Below are 24,356 nucleotides of genomic sequence, written 5' to 3'. Positions count from 1 at the left end.
AAAGAAGGCCACCTTGCCATCTACAACAACATGGATGAAGCATGATAAGTCAGACAGAACAAGACAAATATTATATGATGTCACTTATATGCGGAACCTTAAAAACAAGTAAACAAACAGAACTTGTAAAAGCGGAAAGTAGAATGGTGGTTCCCAGGGGCTGGGGAGTAGGGAAACTGGAGATGTTGTTTAAGAGCACAAACCTGCAACTAGTGGATAAGTTCTGGAGGTCCAATACACAACATACTGATCACAGGAAAACAAATACTCATAAACCCAAAGTTGCTAAGAGACTAGATTTGAACTGTTCTCAACACAAAAACAGAAATGATAACTATGCCGAGCGATAAAGGTGTTCGCTAACCCTACACAGTCACAATACTGAGACACAGAAATGTATCGAGCCAACACACTGTGCACCTCAAAGCTTACACAATGTTATGTATCAATTATACCTCGATTTTAAAAAAAATATTTGGGCACACCTGGGTTGGAATCATGACTCTGCAAGTGGGAGACTTTCTAAGCCCAAGTATCTTTAGTTGTAAAATGAGCAGCAACTTTGCAGCCTTCTTGAGAATTGAGATCTGTATAAAGTAGCCACGTGGTGCATGACCCACCACAGGGCTCAGCAGACAGTATTTAGTTGAGTGAATTAATGAACTGCCACTTCTGTGGCAAAATTCTTAGAATGACTGCACTAAAGACAGGAGGTTCTTTGTCCCATTACCAGTTCCTAACATCACACCAGCTGCCCACGACGTTCTGTAGCCTCTAATCCGATTTATTACTCCAGAAGCTGATGTTTCAATTTCCTGAACCCAACTGTATAGTAAATAAGAGGACCTCTGAGGAAAGGACCTCCGTTCCTTTGCAACGGAATGTCAGCATGGTTTTTAAATGCGGTTTATTTAATCTCTCTTTTAATCAAGAGTTGCATTTTGTTGCTTATAAATCTGCTCTTCCTGCAACCCTTCTGAGAAATACCGGCACCTGGCATGTGCTTCCTCATCGCTTCTGGGCTGGCTAAGCAGCCTGGTTGACGGGCTGCCCTTCTGCACAATTAAGAAACGTGTACTTACCTCTCCGGAGGCACATCATGTTCTTCTACAGCTGCTGCAGGAGCAAAAGGCAGAGTGAAAAAGGGGTGTTAGTGGTAGTCTGTTGAAGTGGATTGTTTGTGCTATGTCCTGACCCCTGAGACAAAATGGGGGGGGGGGCAGCTTACCTGTGTCCCCAGCCGCCCCTTCCCACAGCACCCAGCACGAGGGACCGTAAGTCCTGCACGAAGCATACACCGCATGTTGTAGTGCTTATTTATGAGTGCAGTCTCTTGGACTAGGCCTCCTTGAGCCCTGGCACTCCCGTGGGGTTCACCTCTTAATCTCTTGCGTTTATCCCAGAGCCCAGCAAAGAGAGTGGGGCTGCTCAATGCAGGCTTGGAGTAATGATAACATTGCCTTTACTGAGCACTCACTGGTGTGCTGAGCACCCTTCAAAGTCTTCCCAAGCCTCATCTCATTTCTCCTCCTCATCATCCAATGAGACGAGTGTTATTATCGTCCCCATTTTACAGATAAGGACAATGAGGCTCAGTGAGTCCCATGCCCAAGCTTAAACAGCTAGTGAGTGGGGGAGCTAGGGTTTACAAAGCCCATTTTATTCCCAAAGACTCAGTCCTTTGTTCTCTGACAATCTTCTTCTCTTTCAAAGAGACGGTTTGAGTCCTGAATTACTTAAGATTTATAAAACTCATAGTTAGACTTCTCTGATGTGAAGGTGGCCATATTCCCAACGTATACCAATAAGAACTCTATGTCTCTCTCTCTAGAATTTTCTTTTACAATTAGACTTAAGCTGACTTATAGCAGTGGCTCTCAGACCAGCCAAGTGTGGTCCCCGGACCAGCCACATCAGCATCTCCCCAGGAACTTGTTAATATGGCAAATTGTCAGGCCCCAAACCCAGACCAACTGAGTCAGAAACTCTGGGGTTGGACCCTGCAAGCTGTGTTTGACCAAATCCTCTGATGCGTGCTCAAGTTTGAGAACCAGTGACTTAAGGAAATTTCACCCTGATGTTGCCCAAAGCAGTCAAATGAACCATCAGTGAACTAAGAATCCATCCACGGGCCCTTGTGGCCACCGCAAAATGAAAGCTGGCACAGGACCACACAGCGCCCCCAAGTGTGTGTTCAGCTCAGGATTCCCTCAGAACAAAGGTGTTTACAGTGTCAACAGGAGCAGGCAGAGATTGGGGTGGGGTGAGAAGGTGTCCCTCTACATTGCAGAGAAAAACACAAAATAGCACAGAAAAATGGCTTCCGAGGATGCTACAGTTCCTGGAAAGGGCGAGCAGGGGCAAGGTAGGGGCCCTTCAATTCATTCCTAAAGGCAGATCACAGAGGCCTGAGGGACCTCCATCCTGATCGCAGGTCAGGTTCATGCTGACTTTCCGCTCTGCGCTCCCCTGACCTCTCCTACTGCACTGGTTGTGTTGACAACACAGGCTTTGTAGGAAAACAAAGAGCGGCTGCCTCCCTTCTCAGCTACTTTCTGTTTTCTTCCTCTTGGACAGGTTCCCAGCGATCAAATGCAACGCTCTCTGGCGAAGCAGGCTGGCCCAGGAGCAATAAGGGGCCAATTCCCACAGATTTGTCATTTCACCGGCAAGCTGCCACAGCCCCTACATAAGAATAAGCAGTGATGGATATCCAGCCCCACAGAAAAGCAGCTGGGCACTGTCGCCTGGGAGCTGATGCGGGGAGGGAGGGGACGGGGGGGATGCTGGCACCGGAGACCCGACTCCTGTTGGCGGACTGAGCCCCCAAGGCCCCGCGCCTTTCCTTACCTTCCCTGTGGGTTGTGGGAAGAGCAGCTGCCTGCCTCCGGAAGGCCTGGAGGTTCACGACCAGGGGCTTTGGCGGCTTTGGGGGAGGAGGACCCAGGGACTTGACAGAAGGCAGTGGCTTGGTACTGGGAAGTTGTGGACGCCTGACATCCGGCTGTTTCTCTGAGCACAAACAGTCCAAAATGTAGGTTATTATTATTTCCATTTCATGGCCTGCCTCAGTCTTATACTCGCCTCCGATCTAATCTCCACCCAGTAGCCAGAGCATCCTGATCAAAATATAAACCTGATCTCGTTCCCATCTTGCTGCCCAGACGCTGAAGCCTGACTTCCTCAGCGGGACGTCCATTCACTCCGCCCTCTGCCATTTAAACACCACACAGCTTCAGTCTCCATTTCCAGACTCTTTTCTTACCACACTACCTTCTCCTTCCCCGACCTTAAGCCCCCTAATCTTTCTCTCACACACTGGCTTCTCAGTCCTCCAGATTTGATTTCAGAAGCCCTAAAAAGCTCTCATCTATCCAGGATTTTATGCATGCCATTCCTGCCTCTGGAACGCTGTTCCCTCACTTCTGTGTTGGCAAATTCTGACTCGCTCTTTTAAGGCCCTGCTCCAAAGCCACCTCTTCTAGGAGGCTTTTCTTGATTTCTACCAGAAAACAAGCTCAGAATCAACTACTCGTCCTGTATCCCCTAGCACATTGCTAACATCTCGCCAGCAGTGTTGGGGCATATTAGAGGGGCCGATATGAAGGTTACACTGAATGTAGGCTCCTCGCAGGCAGAGACTAGGCCCTGGTGATCCCCTCCGAGCACCAAGCCCAGGGCCTGCATCAGAGGGAACGGTCGATGCCTAGTCCCTGAAAGGACTCTTCAAGCTCTCATGGCAGGCTAATAACACGCGGGCCACGAAGAGGAGTAGGAAGTGTCTGATTTCCAGGGCTCACAGCCTAGAACAGGCTTCACTGCTGACTTTGTGGTACCTGGGCACCTACGGGTTTTCCAGGACAGTCCCAATTTCATGTATCTTCTCCTTCTGCCCTGATAAGCCAATCCACAACAGAAATTCCAAAACTATATATGAAAATTGGATCTGCCCCTTACACTGAAAATAGCACAAAATCTTATGTTATCCACATGCCTTGGTTTTTGGTTTACACAATACAGTGACTGGCTACATGGTAAAACTAAACAAACCGGCTAGCGCTTCACAAAAACCTCTGTGCAACCTCCTCAACGCCTTGCTGTCCTCCGGAAGCAGGGAGCAGGGCTTCCTTCTTGCCCTACCAGCAGGGGTTACATCAGTCAGGGCCGACGTTCCTTTCTTCCTAAGCTTGAATGATAAGTCACAATGTCAGAGTCTTAAATTAAGGAGAAGACTTCGTGAAAGTGAATGACCATTTACTAACCAGGCTCCTAATTTTCACCAGGCACTGTGCTAAGCAACTGACGTGCGTTATCTCAGTTAATCCTCCCAAGGGCTTTATCAGGAGGTAATCCAGCCCTTTCCTCCCGTCTCGCCTTCCTCCCATTCATCCCCTCTTTCTTCCCATCCCTTCCTCAATAACTGTCTACTACATCCCAGGCGTTGTTCTAGGGGCTGGGGCTAGAGTTAAGAGCAAGAACAGACATAGTTCTGCCCTCAGGAATTTTCATTCTAATAGGAAGAGACTGACCATAAACATGCAAAGAAAGATTTAAAAAAAAAATCACAAAGGTCTATTAGTTCTATAACGGAAATAAAACAGGATGATATGAAAAGAGGTGAACTCTTGGTGGTGAGGTAGTGGTCTTTAGGTAGAGACCTCTGGCTAGAGAAGGCTTATCTGGGAAAATGTGCCTATACACAGATCAAAGATAGTTTTCTAGGAAAAGGGAACAGCAATTGTAAAGGTCCTGAGTCATAAAAAGTTGGTTCAGGGATGAGCAAGAAATCCAACGTGTTGTCCACAGGCTAGTGAGCCCGGGGAAGAGAGGCAGGAGGAGGTAAGCCAGAGACATAAGGAGGGGCCAGAAGAAGTAGGGCCATGAAATCGGCAGTAAGTAGCTCAGGCGCTATTCTAAGTGCAAATGGAAACCGTGTAGGACTGTAAGCAGATCCACTCCTCCATCCATCCATCCATCCACCCATTCAGTTGTTCAATAAATATTTTTTTTTGAAGACCCACTGAAACTGACCTTGTTCTTCTAGGTTCTCGGGATATAGCAGTAAAGAAGACAGTTTTTACTCTTATCTAACTTGTATTTTACCGAGGTAGACAAATACATAACAATATACCAGTCAGGGATAAATGATATGAAGAATACAAAGCAATGTAAGAAGATAAAGAGTGACGAGGGTGGAGTGGCTACTTTAGAGAGTGAGTCACAAGGTCCACTTACAGCAGGTGACCCTGAGCAGAGACCTTGGTGAAGTTAGGGAGTGAGACATCAAAGACTTAGGGGCAGAGTGTTCTAGACCGAAGGATCAGCAAGTGCAAAGGCCCTGGGCTGGAACGAGTTTGGTATATCTAAGGAATAGCAAGAAGGCCAAATGTGGTGAGAGGGGAGAGGGTAAGAGAGGTAGGCAAGGATGGAATCAAATGAGCCTCTGTAAGATGGCTGTAGTTGAATTTAAGGAGGGGAGTGATGTGATCTGACTTATGCTTTAGAGCATCACTGTGCCTGTGAGGAGAATACAATATAAGAGGGCAAGACTGTGAAACCTGGGAGACCAGGTGGACCTTGCTGTGGTCCAGGCAAGCGATGGTCCACGGTGGTGTAGACATGGGCAGAAGGCAGAGGTGGAAACATGTAGATTTAGAACATATTCAGATTCAAGACATATTCAGATTTGGATTCAGAACATACTCTGGTGGTAGAACCAAGAGCTTGCTGATGGGATTAGTGACGAAGAATGAGGGGGAGAGAGGAATAGAGCATGATTCATAGATTATTGGCCTGAGCGACCGAGAGGATGGCTGTCTATTTACCAAGACAAGGAAGATGGGTGATGGGCCGATTTATAGGAGAGCAGACTCGGCTCTGTGAAGTTCAGCAGACTGCCCAAGTTCATGCATCCTGTAAGAAGCAGAACTAGGATTCAAATCCAAGTTTGTTCAAACTGTCTCTCCAGATAATTCCAGGAGTTTAATCACTTTACCCAAGCCTGAAATTATGATTTGGCAGATGGGCTTAGAATACCTGTGTTGGAGTTTGGAGCAAACATCGCCCAGGACACCAATTCAAGAGAGAGGCTCTAAATTAGAAACACACAGTGACCCCTCCCTCTAGGCAATGGGGATTTGATTTCTCACCTGGGGCCTGGCCGCTGAGCTCACTGTCACAGAGACGGTGGCAGGTGCTCCCTGCTGGGCTCCTCTCAGGACTGGGGTTTTCTTGGCCCTTCCTGCCACGTGGAGAAGGAAGAGTGGGATCCTTAGAGGCGGTGCACAATTTTCTTTGGGCCATCAAGTGCTTCTGGGAAGGAAGGGTCTGGGATCCTTGTACTTCCAGCATTTTCCTGGGCTCCTCTGGAGTCAGCCCCACGCTGTTCTGCTCTTCCAGATGGAAGGCCCTACTTCCACCATCAGCAAGGACAAAGGCTGATGACATCTCCCTTTGCTGAGATAAAACCTCCCAGTTCCAGAGCTTGTCTCTGAAGCTATTGTTCAGCGTTACTCTCTTACTGGGTATCTCAGCATCTGACTGATTCATATCTAACAGCAGAGGACCCTTCTGCGAATTCACAGCAGAACCAGGAGACATTCCCGGAGGTTCTTGGGAATTAGAACATTTCTGAATCTCACTCTTCTGAGCCACCTTCACTTTCTGGGGTTTAAGAGGCTGAGGATCACCACCGGCACAACTTGGTGGGGGCTGATTGTGGCTGGACGAGATGGGCTTCCCACTGGCCAAAGTCTTTGTGGACTGTTTGCTTCCAATGTCACCCTGTTGAGAAACACCTGCTGGGAACTGAATCAGTCCTGGAAGAGATGGTGCATCAAGATTCTGAAATTTGGCTCGAAGTTCCTTGAAATTTCTTAACCCTTCCTAAAGTATAAAAGAAAAGAGAAATGTCTCATTATTGTAGGAGACAAGCAGCGTGACTAGCTGACTTCCCCGCGCACGCTAAGGGGCTCCAAGTGCCGATGTAATGCCATCCCTTACCCATCAAATAACATCAGCCAGTAATGCTATTGTCCCTGAGATGGAGTGAAAACAGTTGTTTCCTCTTTGAAACACTTCAGGTATGTTTAATTTCTCCACAACATATAAAGAACACTTATAAAGGAGGTAGTACTAACAATCACAGATAAATCCCTTGATGCAAATTTTTGATGGCTCTCTGCTGCCTATAAAAGTAAGCTCTGAACCTCTTAGTGTGGCATTCAAGAATACTGGCAAAGCCGGTGGAATTACGACCTCACAGATGGTGGCATTATGGTCTCCAGCCACAGCCCGACGCCACCATACTTAAAGCAAACAGGGTAATTTACAATTTCCCTATAAACCTTACAGTCTCTGCCCGCCTGACTTTGCTTATGTCTTTATGCTTCATCTTGCTTCCTCAAATGTATTGTCAATGGCTTTCTTGCAACCTTAATGCCCATCTTCTCCATCAAGATCTCCCCGGGGCTGACAGGCAGCGCTAGCTTGTGGCTTCCAAAGCTCTTTGTAACTTGGCAGTTGCAATTAACACCAGGGGGAGCGGGGGGAAGAGCCACCTCTAGAACTAGATTGGCCTGTGTTTAAACTCTCGCTCAGCTCTTTACCATCCAGGCAAATACTTTGGGGAACTTGGCATTACCAAGTGCAGTCTCATCCTAAAAATAACTTGCAAATGGTAGAAGGATCAGGGCTACCATCTTTAAAGTGTCCATCACAGTGCCTGACACAGAGTAAATGAAACCTACTTACAAGAGACTAGATGATGACTATAACTCAATAAAAAAAATGTTAAAAACAAAAACAAGAGACCAGATAACCCCTTGTATTTTTGACTCCCCTTGGGAGATTGTGTTCTACTTGCTAAATTCATCCAACGTTCAGTCTATGAAAATGGTGGTAGTAATAGCAGCCCAGCCCTTGGGGCAGAGGAAGGGACATGCCCAGGATTCTGCCTGGCTCCTGCTCAGTGCTGATCCCAGTCCCCTCTTCCTCTTGCTAGATCTGATTTACTTTCCTAAGTGTGCCTTGTAATTTTCTCACAAGAGGTAGGAGGGAGTGGGGGTAGAGTGTGGGAGAACATCTCCCAGAACCACTTCCAAAAGTAAGAGCCACCGTCTTCTCCTGATCATCGTAAAGCTCTTCATTCCACGTCTACAATCGCCATACTAGTGACTTCTGATTTTCCCAGCAGGGCAATGAATGTTGGGGGACCTTTCTCACTGTGTTTACAGCTGACTCACACCTGCCCTCTGAAGATTTAGGAAGGGGGAAAATTGAACAGGATGTATGAAGCAGGTGTCTGGGAGCTTGCCTGCACGCTCTTTGCTCTTTCTTCTCCTCTCCCATCCAATCACTCACACACACACACACACCATACACACATATAATTGCTTCTTTCACAAATTGCCAAGGGTTAGTATCTTCTATTTCAACCCGCAGTCAAGCTGATTCCACTAAACATCCCCTACCCTGATGTGGTAGAAGCCAGTCCTGGGCATCGAACCAGGGGATCTGAGTATGAAGTTCCACTTTGCCATTTTCCAGTTCTGTGCCTTGGACGATTCACATCACTTCTCTGAGCTTTATGTCCCTCACTATAAAATGGGACTATTCTACTAATGGTTCAGGGTTATTTAAAGGATCATAGGAGACAGCAAATGTACATATCTCAATGGCATTTTTTTAGATTGTGGTAAAAGACACATAACTTAAAATTTACCACCTTAACCACCTTTAAGTGTACAGCACAGTAGCATTAAGCACATTCACATTGTGGTGAATGCCTGGAACTCTTTTCATCTTGCAAAACTGGAGCACTGTTTAATAGTCATTAAACAGCAGCTTCTCATTCCCTCTCCTCCCAGCCCCTGGCAACCACCATTCTACTTTCTGTATCCATGAACTTGACTACTCCAGGCACTTCATGTAAGTGGAATCATATATACTTGTCTCTTTTGTGACTAACTTATTTCACTGAGCATATGGTTCTTAAGGCTCATCCACGTTATAGCATATTGCAACATTTTCTTCCTTTTAAAGGCTGAGTAATATTCCATTGTACGCATATACCAATTTTGTTTATCCATTCATCCATCGCTGGACATTTAGGACTGCTTCCATCTTTTAGTTATAGTAAATAATGCTGCTATGAACATGGGTTTACAAAGATCTCTTTGAGATCCTGCTTTCAATTATTTTGGATATACACTCAGAAGTGTAACTGCTAGATCACATGGTAATTCTATTTTTAATTTTCTGAGTATCTACCATACTGTTTTTCACAGTAGCCACACCATTTTATATTTCTAATTGGCACATGAGTTCTGATTGGCACATGAGTTCTGATTTTTCCACATCCTTGCAATACCTGTTAATTTTTTTTTTATAATAGCCACTCTAATAGGTGTTAGGTAGTCAGTAGTTACATTTTTAAAGGAATACAATAGTGATGATTTTTGGCTCTTTACTTTCTCAAGCCACAGGAACTACAATGTTATTGTGGTACATTTTAGCCTCTGCAGAATGATGAGAAAAATTCCAGCATAGAATTATGGATTGATAAGCTCCAAACCAAGGTTCTGTGTGAAGAAAATTGGTTCAGGAGGAAACAAACCTGATTATACCTGGCTCATTCCTCTCTCAACAAATAGTAAGTGTTTACTCTATGGGCAAAAGACTGTTTTAGACCATCAAGGGTTCTGCTCTTAAATATTACATTCTGATGTCAGGGAGAGGCAGAAAATAAGCAAATACGCATGAAAATATTAGACAGGTGCCATGTGGAGAATTACACAGATGATTCAGAAAAGAGTAACGAGGTGCCTGTCGCTGATTTTCAGAGGTATTGTAGGAAAGTCACCCCTCTTTTTTCTGAGTTCACTTATCAAATCAGGGAGTTGGGCTGGGTGATCTCCAAGGCCCCTTTTAGCCCTAACATGTGGATTTTATTTTTCTTGGGAAATAGATGTGACGCAGTCTGTTGTTTATCCTTCATCACTCACTGGTGGGAGGTCAGGGTTGAGGATACAAAGCAAGGTGAGTGAGGATAGGTTGTGAGGTGGCCAACAGGACATTCCAGCTAAAACCATGCTTCATTTTTCTGGGCCCAGGATTAGTCAGTCATCATATTCCGCTCATCTTAAGTCTTAAAAGCTCATGAGCCTGTCCCTTCTTCATGTCATCGCCACCATCTTTAAGTCCTCCTTCCTTATTGCTTAAAATGACCTCTTCATGGTCTCTCTGCCTCCATTCTGGGCCTCTCTAATCCATCATTTACCCAGCTGTTAGACAAATCTGACTAAAAACACAAATCTGATCAAGTACATCCCAGTTTAAAATCCTTCAATTTGGCTTCCTCAGAGCTTTCCAATACAGCTCAAACTCTTGCTCAGTCCATAAGACCCTTCCAAATCCCAGCTCTGCTAATTTCCTGACATCATACTGGGCCCCTCCCTGACACACTTTCTTCCTTCTGGCCTCACTGAATTACTCGCGTTTTCCCAGACTTACAGTGCTCCTTCATGTCTCTATGCTTTTGAATGTGCTATTTTCTCCGCATCAAATTTCTGCTTGTTCAAAATTCAACTTGTGTCACCTCAAGATATTCATTAGTTTCCTACTATGTGCTTGACAATAGGATTACCCAGATGAGTAAAATCAAAATTCAAACGCCAATGGCATTTTTCACAGAAACAGAACAGACACACACAAACCTAAAAATTGTATGGAACCATGAAAGACCCCAAATGGCCAAATCAATCTTGAGAAAGAACAAAGCTGGAGTATCATACTTCCTGATTTTAAACTATATTACAAAACTATAATAATCGTAACAGTATCATATTGGTATAAGAACATACACATAGATCAACAAAATAGAACAGAGAGCCCAGAAATAAACCCACACATATATAGTCAATTAATTTACAGAGAGAATTTAATTTACAAAGAAGCTGAGAATATACAATGGGGAAAGAACAGTTTCTTCAAAAAATGGTGTTGGGAAAACTAAACAGCCACATGCCAAAGAATGAAATTGGACCACTATCTTACACCATACACAAAAATTAACTCAAAATGGATTAAAGACTTGAACATGAAACCATAAAACTCCTAGAAGAAAACACAGGTGGTAGGCTCCTTGACATCAGTCTTGGTGATGATTTTTTTGGATCTGATTACAAAAGCAAAGGTAACAAAAGTAAAAATAAATAAGTGGAACTACATCAAACTAAAAAGCTTTGGTGCAGCAAAGGAAACCAACAACAAAATGAAAAGACAATGTACTGAATGGGAGAAAATATCTGCAAATCATGTATATGACAGGGGGTTAATATCCAAAAGACATAAAGAACTCATACAACCCAACAGCAAGAAAACAAATAATCCAATTTAAAAAGGGACAGAAGATCTGAACAGACATTTTTTCAAAGACATACAGATGACCAACAGAAACATGAAAAGATGCTCAACATTTTTAATAATCAGGGAGATGCAAATCAAAACCACAATGATATATCATCTCAAACCTTTTAGAATGGCTATTACCAAAAAGACAAGAAATAATAAGTGTTGGCAAGGGTGTGGAGAAAAGGGAACCCTTGTGCATTGTTGGTGGGAATGTAAATTGGTGCAGCCACTGTGGAAAACAATATGGAAATTCCTCAAAAACACTAAAAAATAGAATTACCATATGATCCAGCAATTTCACTTCTGGGTATTTTTCTAAAGAAAAGGAAGATAGTACCTCAAAAAGACAGGTGTACCCTCATGTCCACTGCAGCATTATTTATAATAGCCAATATATGGAAACAACCTAAATGTCCATTGATGGATGAATGGTTAAAGAAAATGTGATACACATACAAACACACACAAACACGGTGGAATATTATTCAGCCATAAAAAAGAAATCCTGCCATTTGTGACAACATGGATGAACTTTGAGGGCATTATGCTATGTGAAATAAGATGGCAAAAGAATAACACTCTATGATCTTGAATCTAAAAAACAAAATAAAAAACCCAGCACTCTCATTAGATACAGAGAACAGATCAGTGGTTGCCAGAGACAGGGGTTGGGAGAAGTGGGTGAAGTAGGTCAAAAGGCACGAATATTCAATTCTAAAATAAATAGGTCATGGGAATGTAATGTAGAACATGGTGACTATAGTTAATACTATATTGCATGTTTGAAAGTTGCTAGAATAAATCTTAACAGTTCCCTTCACAAGGAAAACAATTTGTAACTATGTATGGTGGTGTTTCCAGACTTGTCATGATCATTTTGTAATGCATACAGTTATCAAATCATTATGTTGTATACCTAAAACTAGTATGTCATTATACTTCAACTAAAAAAAGGTGAAAAAAAACAGTCCCTGACCTTTTACAGCTTGTGGAATGACAGAGGCAGACACAAGTGCCAAAAATGTTCTAGATTATACAGAAAGTTGTTAGATACACGGTACAAAGTGTGCTATGAGAACACGAGGCCGTCAGGATACCAGTGGGGGTGAGGGGTACAAAGAAGGCTTCCTAGAGATGACTGCTAGGATAAAACAGTCAAACAAAGGGCAGTGGGAAAGGCAGTTCAGACGAGAGAAAGATAAACAAAGAAGGCATGGCATGTGAAATAACAGGGCATATAAAGGAAGAGGAATTCCCTACAACTGGAACCCCAATGTTCAATACACAAGGCTGGAGAAGGAGTAGAGGTCAAGTCTCCTCAAAGCAGCTGGGCTTAATTTTCAGAGTGGATGGAGAGTTACTGATGAGTTTTACACAGAGCTGTGATGACATGGTTAGATTTACAGTTCATGCTGATTAAACACCAGAACCAATGAGGAGGCTACTACCATGGTCAAGTCAAAATGACGAGAGGCTGGACTTGGACAACACTGATAGGAGTGGAAGAAGGGGACAGACACAGTATGGACTGGACCTGGAGATGGGCTGGATCTGAAGGAAAGGGGGGGAGGTGGGACTCTAGGATGATGCCCAAGTTTCTAAACTGGATGAGAGGATGGATGTTGGTACCAGAAACTAAGACGGAAGACTGGAGATAAAGGTCTTGGAGAAAGATGATGAGCCCAGTTTGGGATGTCATGGGTTGCATTTGTAGGGAAGCCATCTAACAGGTATATATATGTGAATCCTAGGGAGGTTAGAAACTTTGATTTGGTGTTACCAGTTTATTGGTTAGCACAGAGCTTAAGATTATCAACCCTGAAGTCAAACTAAGTTTAAATTCCAGCTCTGCTATTTATTATCCTTATGATTCAGAGCAAATCACTTAGCTCCTCTGTTTTTACTGCCTTATCTGAGACAATAATTGCATTCTGCCTCATGAGGTGGCTGTCAGAGGTCAGATAACAGCACCTCAAAGGAGTCCACGTCCTAGCCCCTGAAACCCGTGACTGTGTTACCTTGCACGGGAGAAAGGACTTTGCAGGTGCGATTAAGTGAAGGATCTTCAGATGAAAAGGTTATCCTGGATCATCCGGATGGGACTGGCCCACTGTTATCACCAGGGTCCTTATTAGAGTCAGAGGAGGAGATATGCCAATGGAAGTAGCCATTACAGAGGCAGGGGCTGAAGATGTAACAGGCTGGCCTTGAAGATGGTGGAAGGGTCCACAAGCTAAGGAATGCAGGTAGCCCTCAGGAGCTGGAAAAGTTAAGGAAACGGATTCTTCCCTAGAGCCTCCAGAATGAATGCCATTAGCAAGGCCCTTGACTTTAGGCATCACCTCCAGAACTGAAAGATAACTTCATGCTGTTTTAAGCTACTAAATTCATGGTAATCTGTTAATTAGAAGAAGCTAACATAGCTGTTATGAGGATTAAATTAACAAATGTGCCTAAACCACTCAGAAGGTGTAATAAGTGCTCATTAACTTACTAAGATTAGAGTTAACTCTTGCTGTTATTATTAGAGGTGGCTGTGGAAGCCATAAGCCTAGATGGGATGATGAAGGAGAATGTGTGGTGAGATCAGAGCCAGGGGACAGTAGCAGAGGCCAAGAAAGGAGTCTAAGAAGAAGCAGAGAGGTGTGGGGTTAGGAGAGAAGGAGAAGGGGTGGGCAGTATTCACGAGGAACAGGTGCCCACAGCGGCGAGCGCAGCAGAGAAGTTCTGTAACATACGGATGGAAAAGCATCTGGTGGAATCTGTCAACATGGAAACCATTCCACGGACACTGCAAAAGAATGTCATGGCAGAAGCAAGGTTGCAGGAGGTTCCAGAGTGGATGGGAGGTGAGGGAGTTAAAAAAAAAAAAAAAAAGACTGTAACTTTTCTTTTAGGAAGCTGGCAGGGCAAAGGAAGGAGAGGGGAGTAATGAGAAGGGGATTCAGCATCCACCAAAGGTTTTAAATCAAAAGTTTTCTTCCTAGTGAGACTTCCACTAACACAGATCCTGAAAAGCTCAGAACTGTATTTCCCACGCATTCTCACAGCCAGAGTTGTGCCAAGCAGAGGGCTCCGTGGGGTGTGGGAAATGAGTGCATGAGGACATAGCCACGCGGGGGAGAGCGGATCCTCCGTGGAGCAGCTGTGGTAGATGTTCCCATGCTGTGCACTGGGCTGTATGCCATGCACAGGGCAGCAGCACCAACGCGCTCCCACTGGAACAGTCCCATGTTGGATGGTTCCCTTAGCTGTAGCCTACAAGCTCATCCCCAGCCCTTCTGGAGATTCCCAGCACAGCCTCTTATAAATCCTTTCTGCTCAAACTGGCAGTAACAGATTGCGTTGTCTACAACAAAAAACACCGACCAGTACGTGCTAGCTTACTTCCTGGTTTACGTCACCAGTACATCCTAGTTTACATTAAATTACATTTACCAGTCAACGCCCAACAGACTGTCTACCTCCCTCCGTCAGAACGCCAACTCCCTGAGGACAGGAACTTTGTCAGTGTGTGTTCACTGCTGTAGCACCAGTGCCAGAAAGCATATTTGGCCCACAGGGGGTGCTCAGTAGAAATGAGGTGGAGGAATGAATCCCTGATTTTTCAAGTCTTTCAGCATCCTTTCAAGACAAGGATAGTATATTTTAGTACTGCCAGCACTAGTCCTGGGGTGCACAAAACGCTTGTTGAATGAATGAATCAGTGACTGAACACTTGGAAAACTTAGCAGGTTCACAAATTTGTGAACTGTGACTGTGTAGAATTAAATTTTTTTTTCCCCAAGGACACCTTAGAACGCACAGAGAAACAAATTATCTCTGTGCTCTAATGTCAGAAGACAGCCCTGCAAACAGCCGTGGAAGATAGCCTTGGCACTTCTGCTCTGCACGGAGCAACACTCAGTTATTTCATCTGGGAAGCAAAGGCCAAAACAATTCTAGGTATTGCAGGGACAACCTAAGATAAAAGGCAGTGGTGTCCTCTAAACAGAAGGGGAGTTATCTTTTTGATATGGAAATTAACCAAGGAGGTAGCAACCAGCCAAGAAAAACTAAGACATGGCTATTCCAGGAGAACAGAGAGAACAGTGGGAGAAGGTTACCCATCTGAACCCCTGTGCTCTAAGTGTGGTGTTATTGTATCTACCAGAACATCTCTAGCCAAACGAGGGGGAAAAGACTCCATCAAACAGAAGTCTCTCATTCAATATTTATTTTACAGGAATCTAAGGAACAATAATGATAATAATAATAACCAAACCGGCATCAGATGCCTGTTCGATGTATATACACGCCTCGCATGACATACTATATGCCAGGCACTGTTTAAACACTTAACTGCATTACACTGTGACCATGTTTCTTGCATTTGCAAGGCAGGCCTGATTTAACGTAATTTAAAAGGTGATAAGAAAATGCAGAACCAGGTTAGAAAATATAATTTAGTGTCACACCCTTTCAAACTAGATCTGCAAATGGGAATAAATTCTGTGTCAAGTCACACGTCCTGACTTATGGAGCAAATAGCTGCTCCACCCTCCCCAGAGCTTACCCTGCGGTGGCAGGCTGCTCTGTACCCCGCTCCTGTGTCCCAGCTCCCTGGGCTAGTATCTACAATGGCATTCACTTCAGCACACTGCGGGCTGCAGCGAACCAGGACTACGGGTGCTCAGCGCATCAGCAGTAATTCAGGAAGTGAAAGTCATAAAAATACACGTAAGTTCCAAGAGGAGAAGACACTGTTTTGTGTTGATTTAAAAAGAAAAGTGAACTCGTTCCTGAATTTCTGCAAATCACTGTAAAGTGCCTTCCAGGAGGGATAGCAAAGGTAACATGAACCCAATGGTTTATAACCCACTGAAGATCCTTAAGGAAAGTGCAACCTGAAAACCCAAAAGCGCAGTGAAGGCAGTGGAAGCCAAGAAATTACAGGTCCAGGAAAACAGCTGTCAAATCCTACCTATGGTGTAAAGAAATCAAAGCAGATTAAAACCAGCATCTGAGTCCTCCTTCAGGAACAAAAAGGCTTTGATTTAACCCTCGATACTCCACGAGCTGTAACAGTGGGGAAAACGGGCTCTGTTTTTGGTACCAATGATTAATTCCGAAGCCCCCAAGGAAGGGGTAAGAACAACAGAGCACAGAAGTGCTGTTTGAAATCCTCCCACCTGCCCTCTGAACAGACACAGGATAGAAAGGTTAAAAGCTTCCATCATAAAGGTGCAAGAACCAATAATTACACACACCCTCTTCATTACCCATCAAGTCAAGTCAGTACTTTCCATCCTTCAGGTTAATAGGGGCAAGAAGCCCAGCTCTGCTAGATGCATGATCTTGAGTAAGCTACTCTCTCTCTCTGCATCTGTAAAATGGGTCTAACAATGCCTGCCACATGGGACAGTTGTAAGGTTTCAGTTAAGTCTGTACAAAGCCCAGTAAGTGTCAGATCCCCGGCCAGTGCTCTCGGTAAGACTGCCCCTCCTCTAGTTGTAACCACATGTGCTACATGCTAAACAGGAGGTGTCTAGAGCTCCCCCTGCCACCCATGAAACCCCTCTTCCCCCAGCCATGACACTGCCTACTGCTGCTTTTAGAAGCGGCCCAGAGAGTCCCACGAGGTCCTGATAAGACCACCCTACGTCCCGCACCACAGCTCCCCCTCCATCACCATTAAAGCTACAGTGGGCAACAGTAAGCCTATGACTCAGTTTCCCCTAAAACAACAGGCCAGCACGCCTTATATCCTGTTCTTCTTAGTCATCATCAGAAAGCCAACCTAGCCCACCGACACAGGGGCTTATGCCCCACAGACTTTTGTAACATCCCCAGCTGAATCCCATTTCTCACCCTTCGCTCACCGCTCCCCCGACCCTTCCACTGGGCAACCTGGAAACCACAGCCAGTGGTCAGGAAAATTCCTCAGGTCCTCAGTATCACTGATGAGCATGGCCTCCACCTCTTTGCTCTAAATCAAACCGCTGTCTCCCCTGAAGACACAGCTTCCCGTGATGCTGTCCCAATGGTGGCTTTTTCTCTGCCACTTTCCTCCACTCCTGGGCGCGAGGCGGGTGACGTGTTCTCTTAAGCTCTTCACTGCTGCTCCCAGAGCATTTATTCTTTCTCAGAAATACCAACTCCTACTCACAGGATACCAAACTAAACCCACTGCTCCCTATGGAAATCATCTACAAGTTCCTTGTCATGCCTTTTCTTTGTTGAAGATGGTAGCACCTGGCCCCTTCCCCTCTCTCCCCTACTACACCCATGATAATAAGCAAATTTAGAATCCACGTAGATAATCCTCCCCACACCCTGGCCTCATTTCTTACCACCTCGTCTTCCATCTGACCTCAGCCAGTGATTTCCAGGCATACATCTTGGACTTCGTCTTTACCAATAACTGGACCATCTCTAACACATCAGTTTCAAGTGTCCCACTCCCACATCACCAACTCCTATTTCACCCACTTGCCTATCCTGGTACCTCAACTCCAGGAATTCTTTGGCCCCATCAAATTAATCTTCGGACCTCAGTATTTCTTCCCTGTCTGCTCTCCTCTACAGTCTTCATTTCCACAGATACCCAGATTAAATCCCGTGGACGAGCACCATGATCAGTCTCTGGAAGGTATCAACTTCCTTGCCTCCCTCCCACTTCACATTACTTGTGCTGAGATGAAAATATAAAATGTACCTAGAATTCTACCCCTAGTTAAACTCTCCTCCTATTCTTTTTCGGTACCTGGAGCAGACCCAGGTAGCTCCTGCCTTGCACTGTACAAAAGCTGGACTTGTCTGGTAAGAGTGGGAGCATGCAGAGACTTGGGGGCTGAGTTAAGGAATTAGGATTTAATTCCGTAGATATCAGAAGACCTCTAGAGGTGGCAAGCAGGAAAGCGACACAGTAGGTGACCCCTACTCACTCATGTCTCATTCAAGGCACTGCTGTCCCAAACCTCCTGTCTCCTCCCAGTTCTGGGCCAAGTGCCTCCCTCTGCCGACTGCTGTCTCGGTGCTTAACACACTCCACCTCATCATAACTGTTGACTGGTCTTTTCCACTCAACTCGATCTTCTTCCTGTGCAAAGACTATGTTGTTCCATCACTGTATCTCCAGCTGATGGTTAAAGTAGCTCAACTGAGCAATTTAAAACATTTGATCCCTGTTTAGTGAAGGCACTAGGTGAAAAATTACCTAACAAAGTCTACATATGGGGTCAAAGAAAATACAGTTAAGTAAAAAATTAGTTTGGCATAGCCCATTCAGGGAATCCTTCCCAAAGGAAGTAAGACTGAAGGAGAAGTGGGTTTTCACTGGAGAGAGGCAGGGGCGACGAAGACATTTTAGGCTAAAGGAAGAGCACAGGCAGAGGCAGGAGGCACGCAGGTTCATTGCGTTTTCAGGTGAGCAGACAGAGCGAGCGAGGTGGGAGGAAGAAAGTCAGCATTCTTCCCTGAAGCCCTTTTCATTTAGGGTCTTCAAAGCTTTCACTCAAAGAAGTAATACGAAAGCTCAGTTGCCTTTGATGGACAGTAAGAGAGAAGCTCTTTTGGTGCAAAGCGATTTTTGAGTGATTTAATCCAATCACTTTCCCACGTTCTTGTCTGTATCTGCCTACACCCTTCTCTTCATGAGGGCCTTTCTGCCCAACCATCATTAATTACAGAGCATTAGAACTCTCATCCAAGAATCCCAATACTACTTTGGCACCAACACAAATAATCTGTCTCTCTAGTGTCCACCAGGAAATCCTGCGCTACCTCCACCAAGTCCCTTCCATCCAGATCTGCTCCTTCATGGGCGACCAGGCGTCATTTCTTCCTCTTTCTTTGGAAAATAATTTGCTTCTCAGAGACTTGGTTTCAGCATTTATTAAACACCACAAATTTATGTTTACAATCCCCATACAAAGCCCTTGGGCCAGATATATTTTGCAATTCAGGAAATTTTCAATTTTAGAAAGGTAATTTATTACAGATTCCACACACGTGGTCCGAGGCAGCATGCCGTGATCAAACGTGGTACAATTTCTATAGGGAGACGTATTATTCTCCATCTAATGCAGCAACAATACAGACTATAAAATGTTTCATGTTGGTTCACATAGGCTTTTGATACCAAAGTGGTTAGGAAAAATTTGTGGTTCTAAGAGCTTACTGAATTTTGGAATTGTGGGTAAGAAGTCATGGGCTTGTTCCTATCCATTTCCTAGGGCTCTTTCAAGGCTTAAAGAAGAATAAAAAAGCAATTATCCTAACTCTACACATAATAAATGGTAGCTGTTACTACAATTATTCCTTATCCAGCGGGTTATCTGCTTCAACTTAGATTTTGGCAACGGTTTTCCAACTACTGACCTGTCCTTATTCAAACATTTCTTCAGTGACCTGGTGGCTCTAAAATACAGTTCTGCTTATGTCACCCCAGTTTTGAAAAAAATAAGCTATGTTTTTAAGTATCTGGCAAGTAAAAGTATCAATTCCTTTGCCTCCTTGATCGGGTCCCAAAGCACCATTACACCTCTCTCCCTTGCAGTGGTGCAGAACTCCTGGGGTTCTCCTAAGGTGCGCTTTCTTCCCCTGCATCCCACCCCCTATGCTGCACCTGACACCTGGAATGGCCTTGCCAGACATCTGCTGTCCAAATCCCACTCATCTGTCTAGGCACAGCTCAAATGCTCCCTACTCCAGGAAGTCCTTCATCCTTTAAAATTTAACCTCTCCTTCCTCAGGCCTCTTCTGGCAATGGTTCTCAAATCTGGCTGTGCACTGGAATGTCCCAGGGACTCCTGAACCTGCCCCACTAAAGCAGAATTTCTGGAGAATCCTGTATTATGAATAATCTTGAGAGCTTACTGTGTATTCAGTACCTGGTCCAAGAAACAGACTGGGAAACATGTCTGCAGAATTGCACCTGCAAAGCTCTCTTGCTCTCATGCCTCTGACCACTTTCCACGTCCCACTACAATTACTCAGAAAGATACCTCATCTTCCCCTGTAGTCTGTGAACTCCTTGGCAGCAGGCAGAAAACATATGTACCTCTGTAGAGCCCATAGGCTCAAGCATGAAGCTTCACCCCTAGAGAGTACTCAGTAAGTACCTGCCAAGCGAATACTGAATGAAATGAATAAATGGATTTCCATGGTAATGATGTAGAGGAGGTGCTCTTTTAAAAGGCTTTCTTAGAGTCTTGCAAATGAAGTTCATGCCAATGATGCATTTAAAAATGCAGTTCTGATCATGTCGATGCCTGTTAAAATCCTTTAATGGTTCCCTTTTACCCTGATGATAAATCATACCTTTCTGAGCCACACACAGAAGCCCCCTTTTCCTGCCTGCATCTCCAGCTTCATTTCCCACTGCCTGCCTCTCACTTACCCCTCCAGTAAAACTGAACTTGCCCCTGTGCATTTGGTCATGCTGTTCCCTCTGCCTAGAATGCCTTTTCCATACTTATTTGCCTGGCTAAAATATATTCATCTTTTGAGAGTTAGCCGAATTAATCAATGTCTCCTAGAAGCATCTTCCAGCTCTTAGGTTGGGCGAAGAGTACCTGTTCCATGTTTTACAGCACCGTTCGCTTACCTCTATCTTTCCATTCAGTTTAACGAAAATCATCTATATGTGTATCTGCTTTACTCACATCCCCTTCACCCTGTGAGGTCCTCAGGGTCACGGACCAGACCGTAATCTTTTTCACTCATACTTCTGTCACTATGCCTAGGCACACCAAGCGTAGACAGGCAATATATGATCTCTCAAACTGAACTGATCAGAAAGCATGTGGATGTATTCACAGGTGGAGGACATGGAGGAGAAATCAGGACTAATTCCAGATAACAGAATATGAAAGGTGCATTGGATCCTTACTCTGTTATTATGCACTGATCATTATGTACTATGTTATCCAGGCACTGTGCACAATGAAATGTATATTTCATTTCCTCTCAGTTACTGCAGTCCTTACAATGTGCTTCTGAGCTGTGCCTCCAAAGATGAGGACAAAACCAAAGATCAGAGTTTTCTGCAGCTTGCTCAGGTCACATGCTGGAGCCAAGGACAGAACCCAGCCCTGATGTTAAAGCCTGTGATGTTTGAAAATGAACTCTATGCTTTAGCCTACCTTTTTTCTATGACAGGCTTTCATTTATCGTTCCCCAACTTCACTCAGCAATCATTTGTTGCATGCCTACTATGGGTAACGCACATGAGTAGGACAGACACAGGCCTTGCCCTCGTGGGGCTCACAGTCTTATGGAGATGACGACAGCACCTGTGGCTGCTGCTGTGCTGGGCAGAACCAGGGTGGGCAGAGGGGAAGCCTAGCCGGGTCTGGAGAGCACAAAGTCCTTCCCGGAGAAAGTCAGATGTGAAGAACAAACAGGAGCTTGGCTGAAGGAAAGTTGGGGGGCATTCTAGGTAGAGGAGACATTTATAAGAGGCTTGAGAGAGCCTAGTGTGTGTGGGTTTCCAAAGTGGGGAGAGTGTGGCTGAAATGAGAGATGGGGAGGGATAAGAAATGGGGCTGAGGTTGCCCCCTGCAAGCCATTAAAAACAAACTGATCTTAGGGATTTGCAGATACACACTACTATATATAAAATAGACAAATAACAAGATCCTCCTGTACAGCACAGGGAACTATATTCAATACCTTGTAGTAGCCTATAATGAAAAAGAACATGAAAAGGAATATATGTATGTGTGTGTGTGTGTGTGTGTGTGTGTATATGTATATATATAAATCACTATGCCATACACCAGAAGATAACGCAACATTGTAAATCGACTAAACTTCAATTTAAAAAAACCAAAAACACTCCTGGGCATATATTCAGAAGGAACCCTATTTCAAAAAGACACCTGCACCCCAAAGTTCATAGCAGCACTATTTACAATAGCCAAGACATGGAAACAGACTAAATGTCCATCAACAGATGACTGGGTAAAGAAGATGTGGTATCTTTAAACAATGGAATACTATTCAGCCATAAAAAGACAACATAACGCCATTTGCAGCAACATGGATGTCCCTGGAGAATGTCATTCAAAGTAAGCCAGAAATAGAAAGAAAAATACCACATGAGATCACTCATATGTGTAATCTAAAAATGAAAAAAAAAACCATAAATACAAAACAGAAACAGACTCACAGACATAGAATACAAACTTGTGGTTGCCAAGGGGATGGGGGGGTGGGAAGGGACAGACTGGGAGTTCAAAATTTGTAGATACTGACAGGCATATGCAGAATAGATAAACAAGATTATACTGTATAGCACAGGGAAATATATACAAGATCTTGTGGTAGCTCACACTGAAAAAAAATGTGACAATGAATATATGTATGTTCATGTATAACTGAAAAATTGTGCTCTACACTGAAATTTGACACAACATTGTAAAATGACTATAACTCAATACAAAAAGTTAAAAAACAATAAATACATAAATACAAAAGATAAAAAAACCAAAAACAGAATCAAACCAATCAACACACGTTTACATTTTTATGGTTCAAAATACCTTCACAGACTATACAGGGAAATGGTGAATAAGAAATCAGTATTTTGCAACCTACGTATCCTTACTCAAGGCACAACTGTATAAAAACCCTCAAGATGAAAAAAATGGAGATAGCTATTTATTTCAAACAAATGAGGTTTAGGATGCCTTTTAGGAAATCAGAAGAAAAAAAAAAAAACAACAACAACTGAAAAACCACCATGGGCTTGAGATCGCTTTAAGATGCCAAAATGTTGCTTATTAACTGCATTTTGTGGTTGGAGTGAGGGTCTTAGAGCAGAAATTGGGCCATGATCCTCAGATGTCTATTCATAATGCAGCTCCCAGCATAAGGGCCCAAGAATGACTTAGCTAGCAGTCTGGGGATAAGGGCCTGAAGTCAGAATTTATGACGTCTGCCAACTGGCCAGTCCTCAAATTACCCCATGACTGGCCTCCTCATTACTTTCCCTGAGCTTGTTTGGCACTGAAACTTGGGGCAAGAACAGGGAGAGTTCACCAGAAACTGGCTGCCAGTAAGTAGGGAAAAACTTGACCACAGAACGTCCTTATTTGAAAGCACTTCCTGCCCCCCGTACTGCCCTCTCGTGCCCCAGACTGAACAGTCACTCACTGTCCTGTGGCTTTGTGACAGTTTTATTTAAAGTGCAATTTACTGAACATCGGAAGGAGAAGGGCTGAATAACTTCTTTGAGCCACTTTATTGCCTTCACCTTACAGCGTGTGATGTAAACTTCTTAGCCAATGTGGTCATTTTCATTCCTTAGCTTTGCTTTTCATATTATTAGAGTCCCAGCTGCATGAAGAAACAGTAAAAGAAATCAAAGACATCATTCTAAATGCAAAGGGGGACAGATTTTACAGGTGCTAGATCTTTTTTTGTTCTATTTTTGTTTTTTAGTAAAGAGAAAACAGGTCCTGCCTGGTTTTCTGTCTATTCAGTATCTTCTTTCTCCAATAACAGCCATGGAGATCATCTTTAAGATCTGCAGCGCCAACAGTCACCATGGTTATTACCACCTCCTCCACCACCACTACCGCCACAGCACCCCCTGCCATACCACATGCTAAGCTGGACCCCTGCAACAGGACCCTGCTTTCCAGATAAAATCTCAGGTTCTTTTACCAACCAGGCTGGGCAGGTGTTATTATCCCATTTGATAGATAAGAAAACTTAGGTTTGGAAAGAGAGAACAGTTTAACTTAGAGATCAAAAATCATGTTGTGATCACTAATTATTAGAGAACTGCAAATCAAAAACCACAGTGATTGCTGCAGGGAACAACAGCTTGTAATAACCTGCAATAAAAAAGAATATGAACTCTCACTTCTGTTCAACATTGTCTTGGAAGTCCTAGGCACAGCAATGAGGCAAGAAAAAGAAATAAAAGGGATCCAAATTGGAAGAGAAGAAGT

At 44.1% G+C, this 24,356-nt stretch overlaps 1 protein-coding gene across 1 annotated transcript in view; it reads right to left on the bottom strand.

Annotated features, from left to right (window-relative positions):
- FYB2 (FYN binding protein 2) overlaps positions 1 to 24,356 on the bottom strand; it is a 98,158-nt gene that overhangs the window by 55,404 nt on the left and 18,398 nt on the right. Inside the window, exons 2-4 of the mRNA XM_031465204.2 lie at positions 6,150 to 6,885; positions 2,851 to 3,012; positions 1,083 to 1,116 (exon numbers count right to left, since the gene is read on the bottom strand). Coding sequence (XP_031321064.2) covers positions 1,083 to 1,116; positions 2,851 to 3,012; positions 6,150 to 6,885 — 932 coding nt within the window. The remainder of the gene's footprint in view (positions 1 to 1,082; positions 1,117 to 2,850; positions 3,013 to 6,149; positions 6,886 to 24,356) is intronic.

Source organism: Camelus dromedarius, chromosome 14 (assembly GCF_036321535.1).
Source record: "Camelus dromedarius isolate mCamDro1 chromosome 14, mCamDro1.pat, whole genome shotgun sequence".
Classification (NCBI taxonomy): Eukaryota; Metazoa; Chordata; class Mammalia; order Artiodactyla; family Camelidae; genus Camelus; species Camelus dromedarius.
Note: the sequence above shows the minus strand (reverse complement) of the source record. Positions and strands in the feature narration are given on the sequence as shown.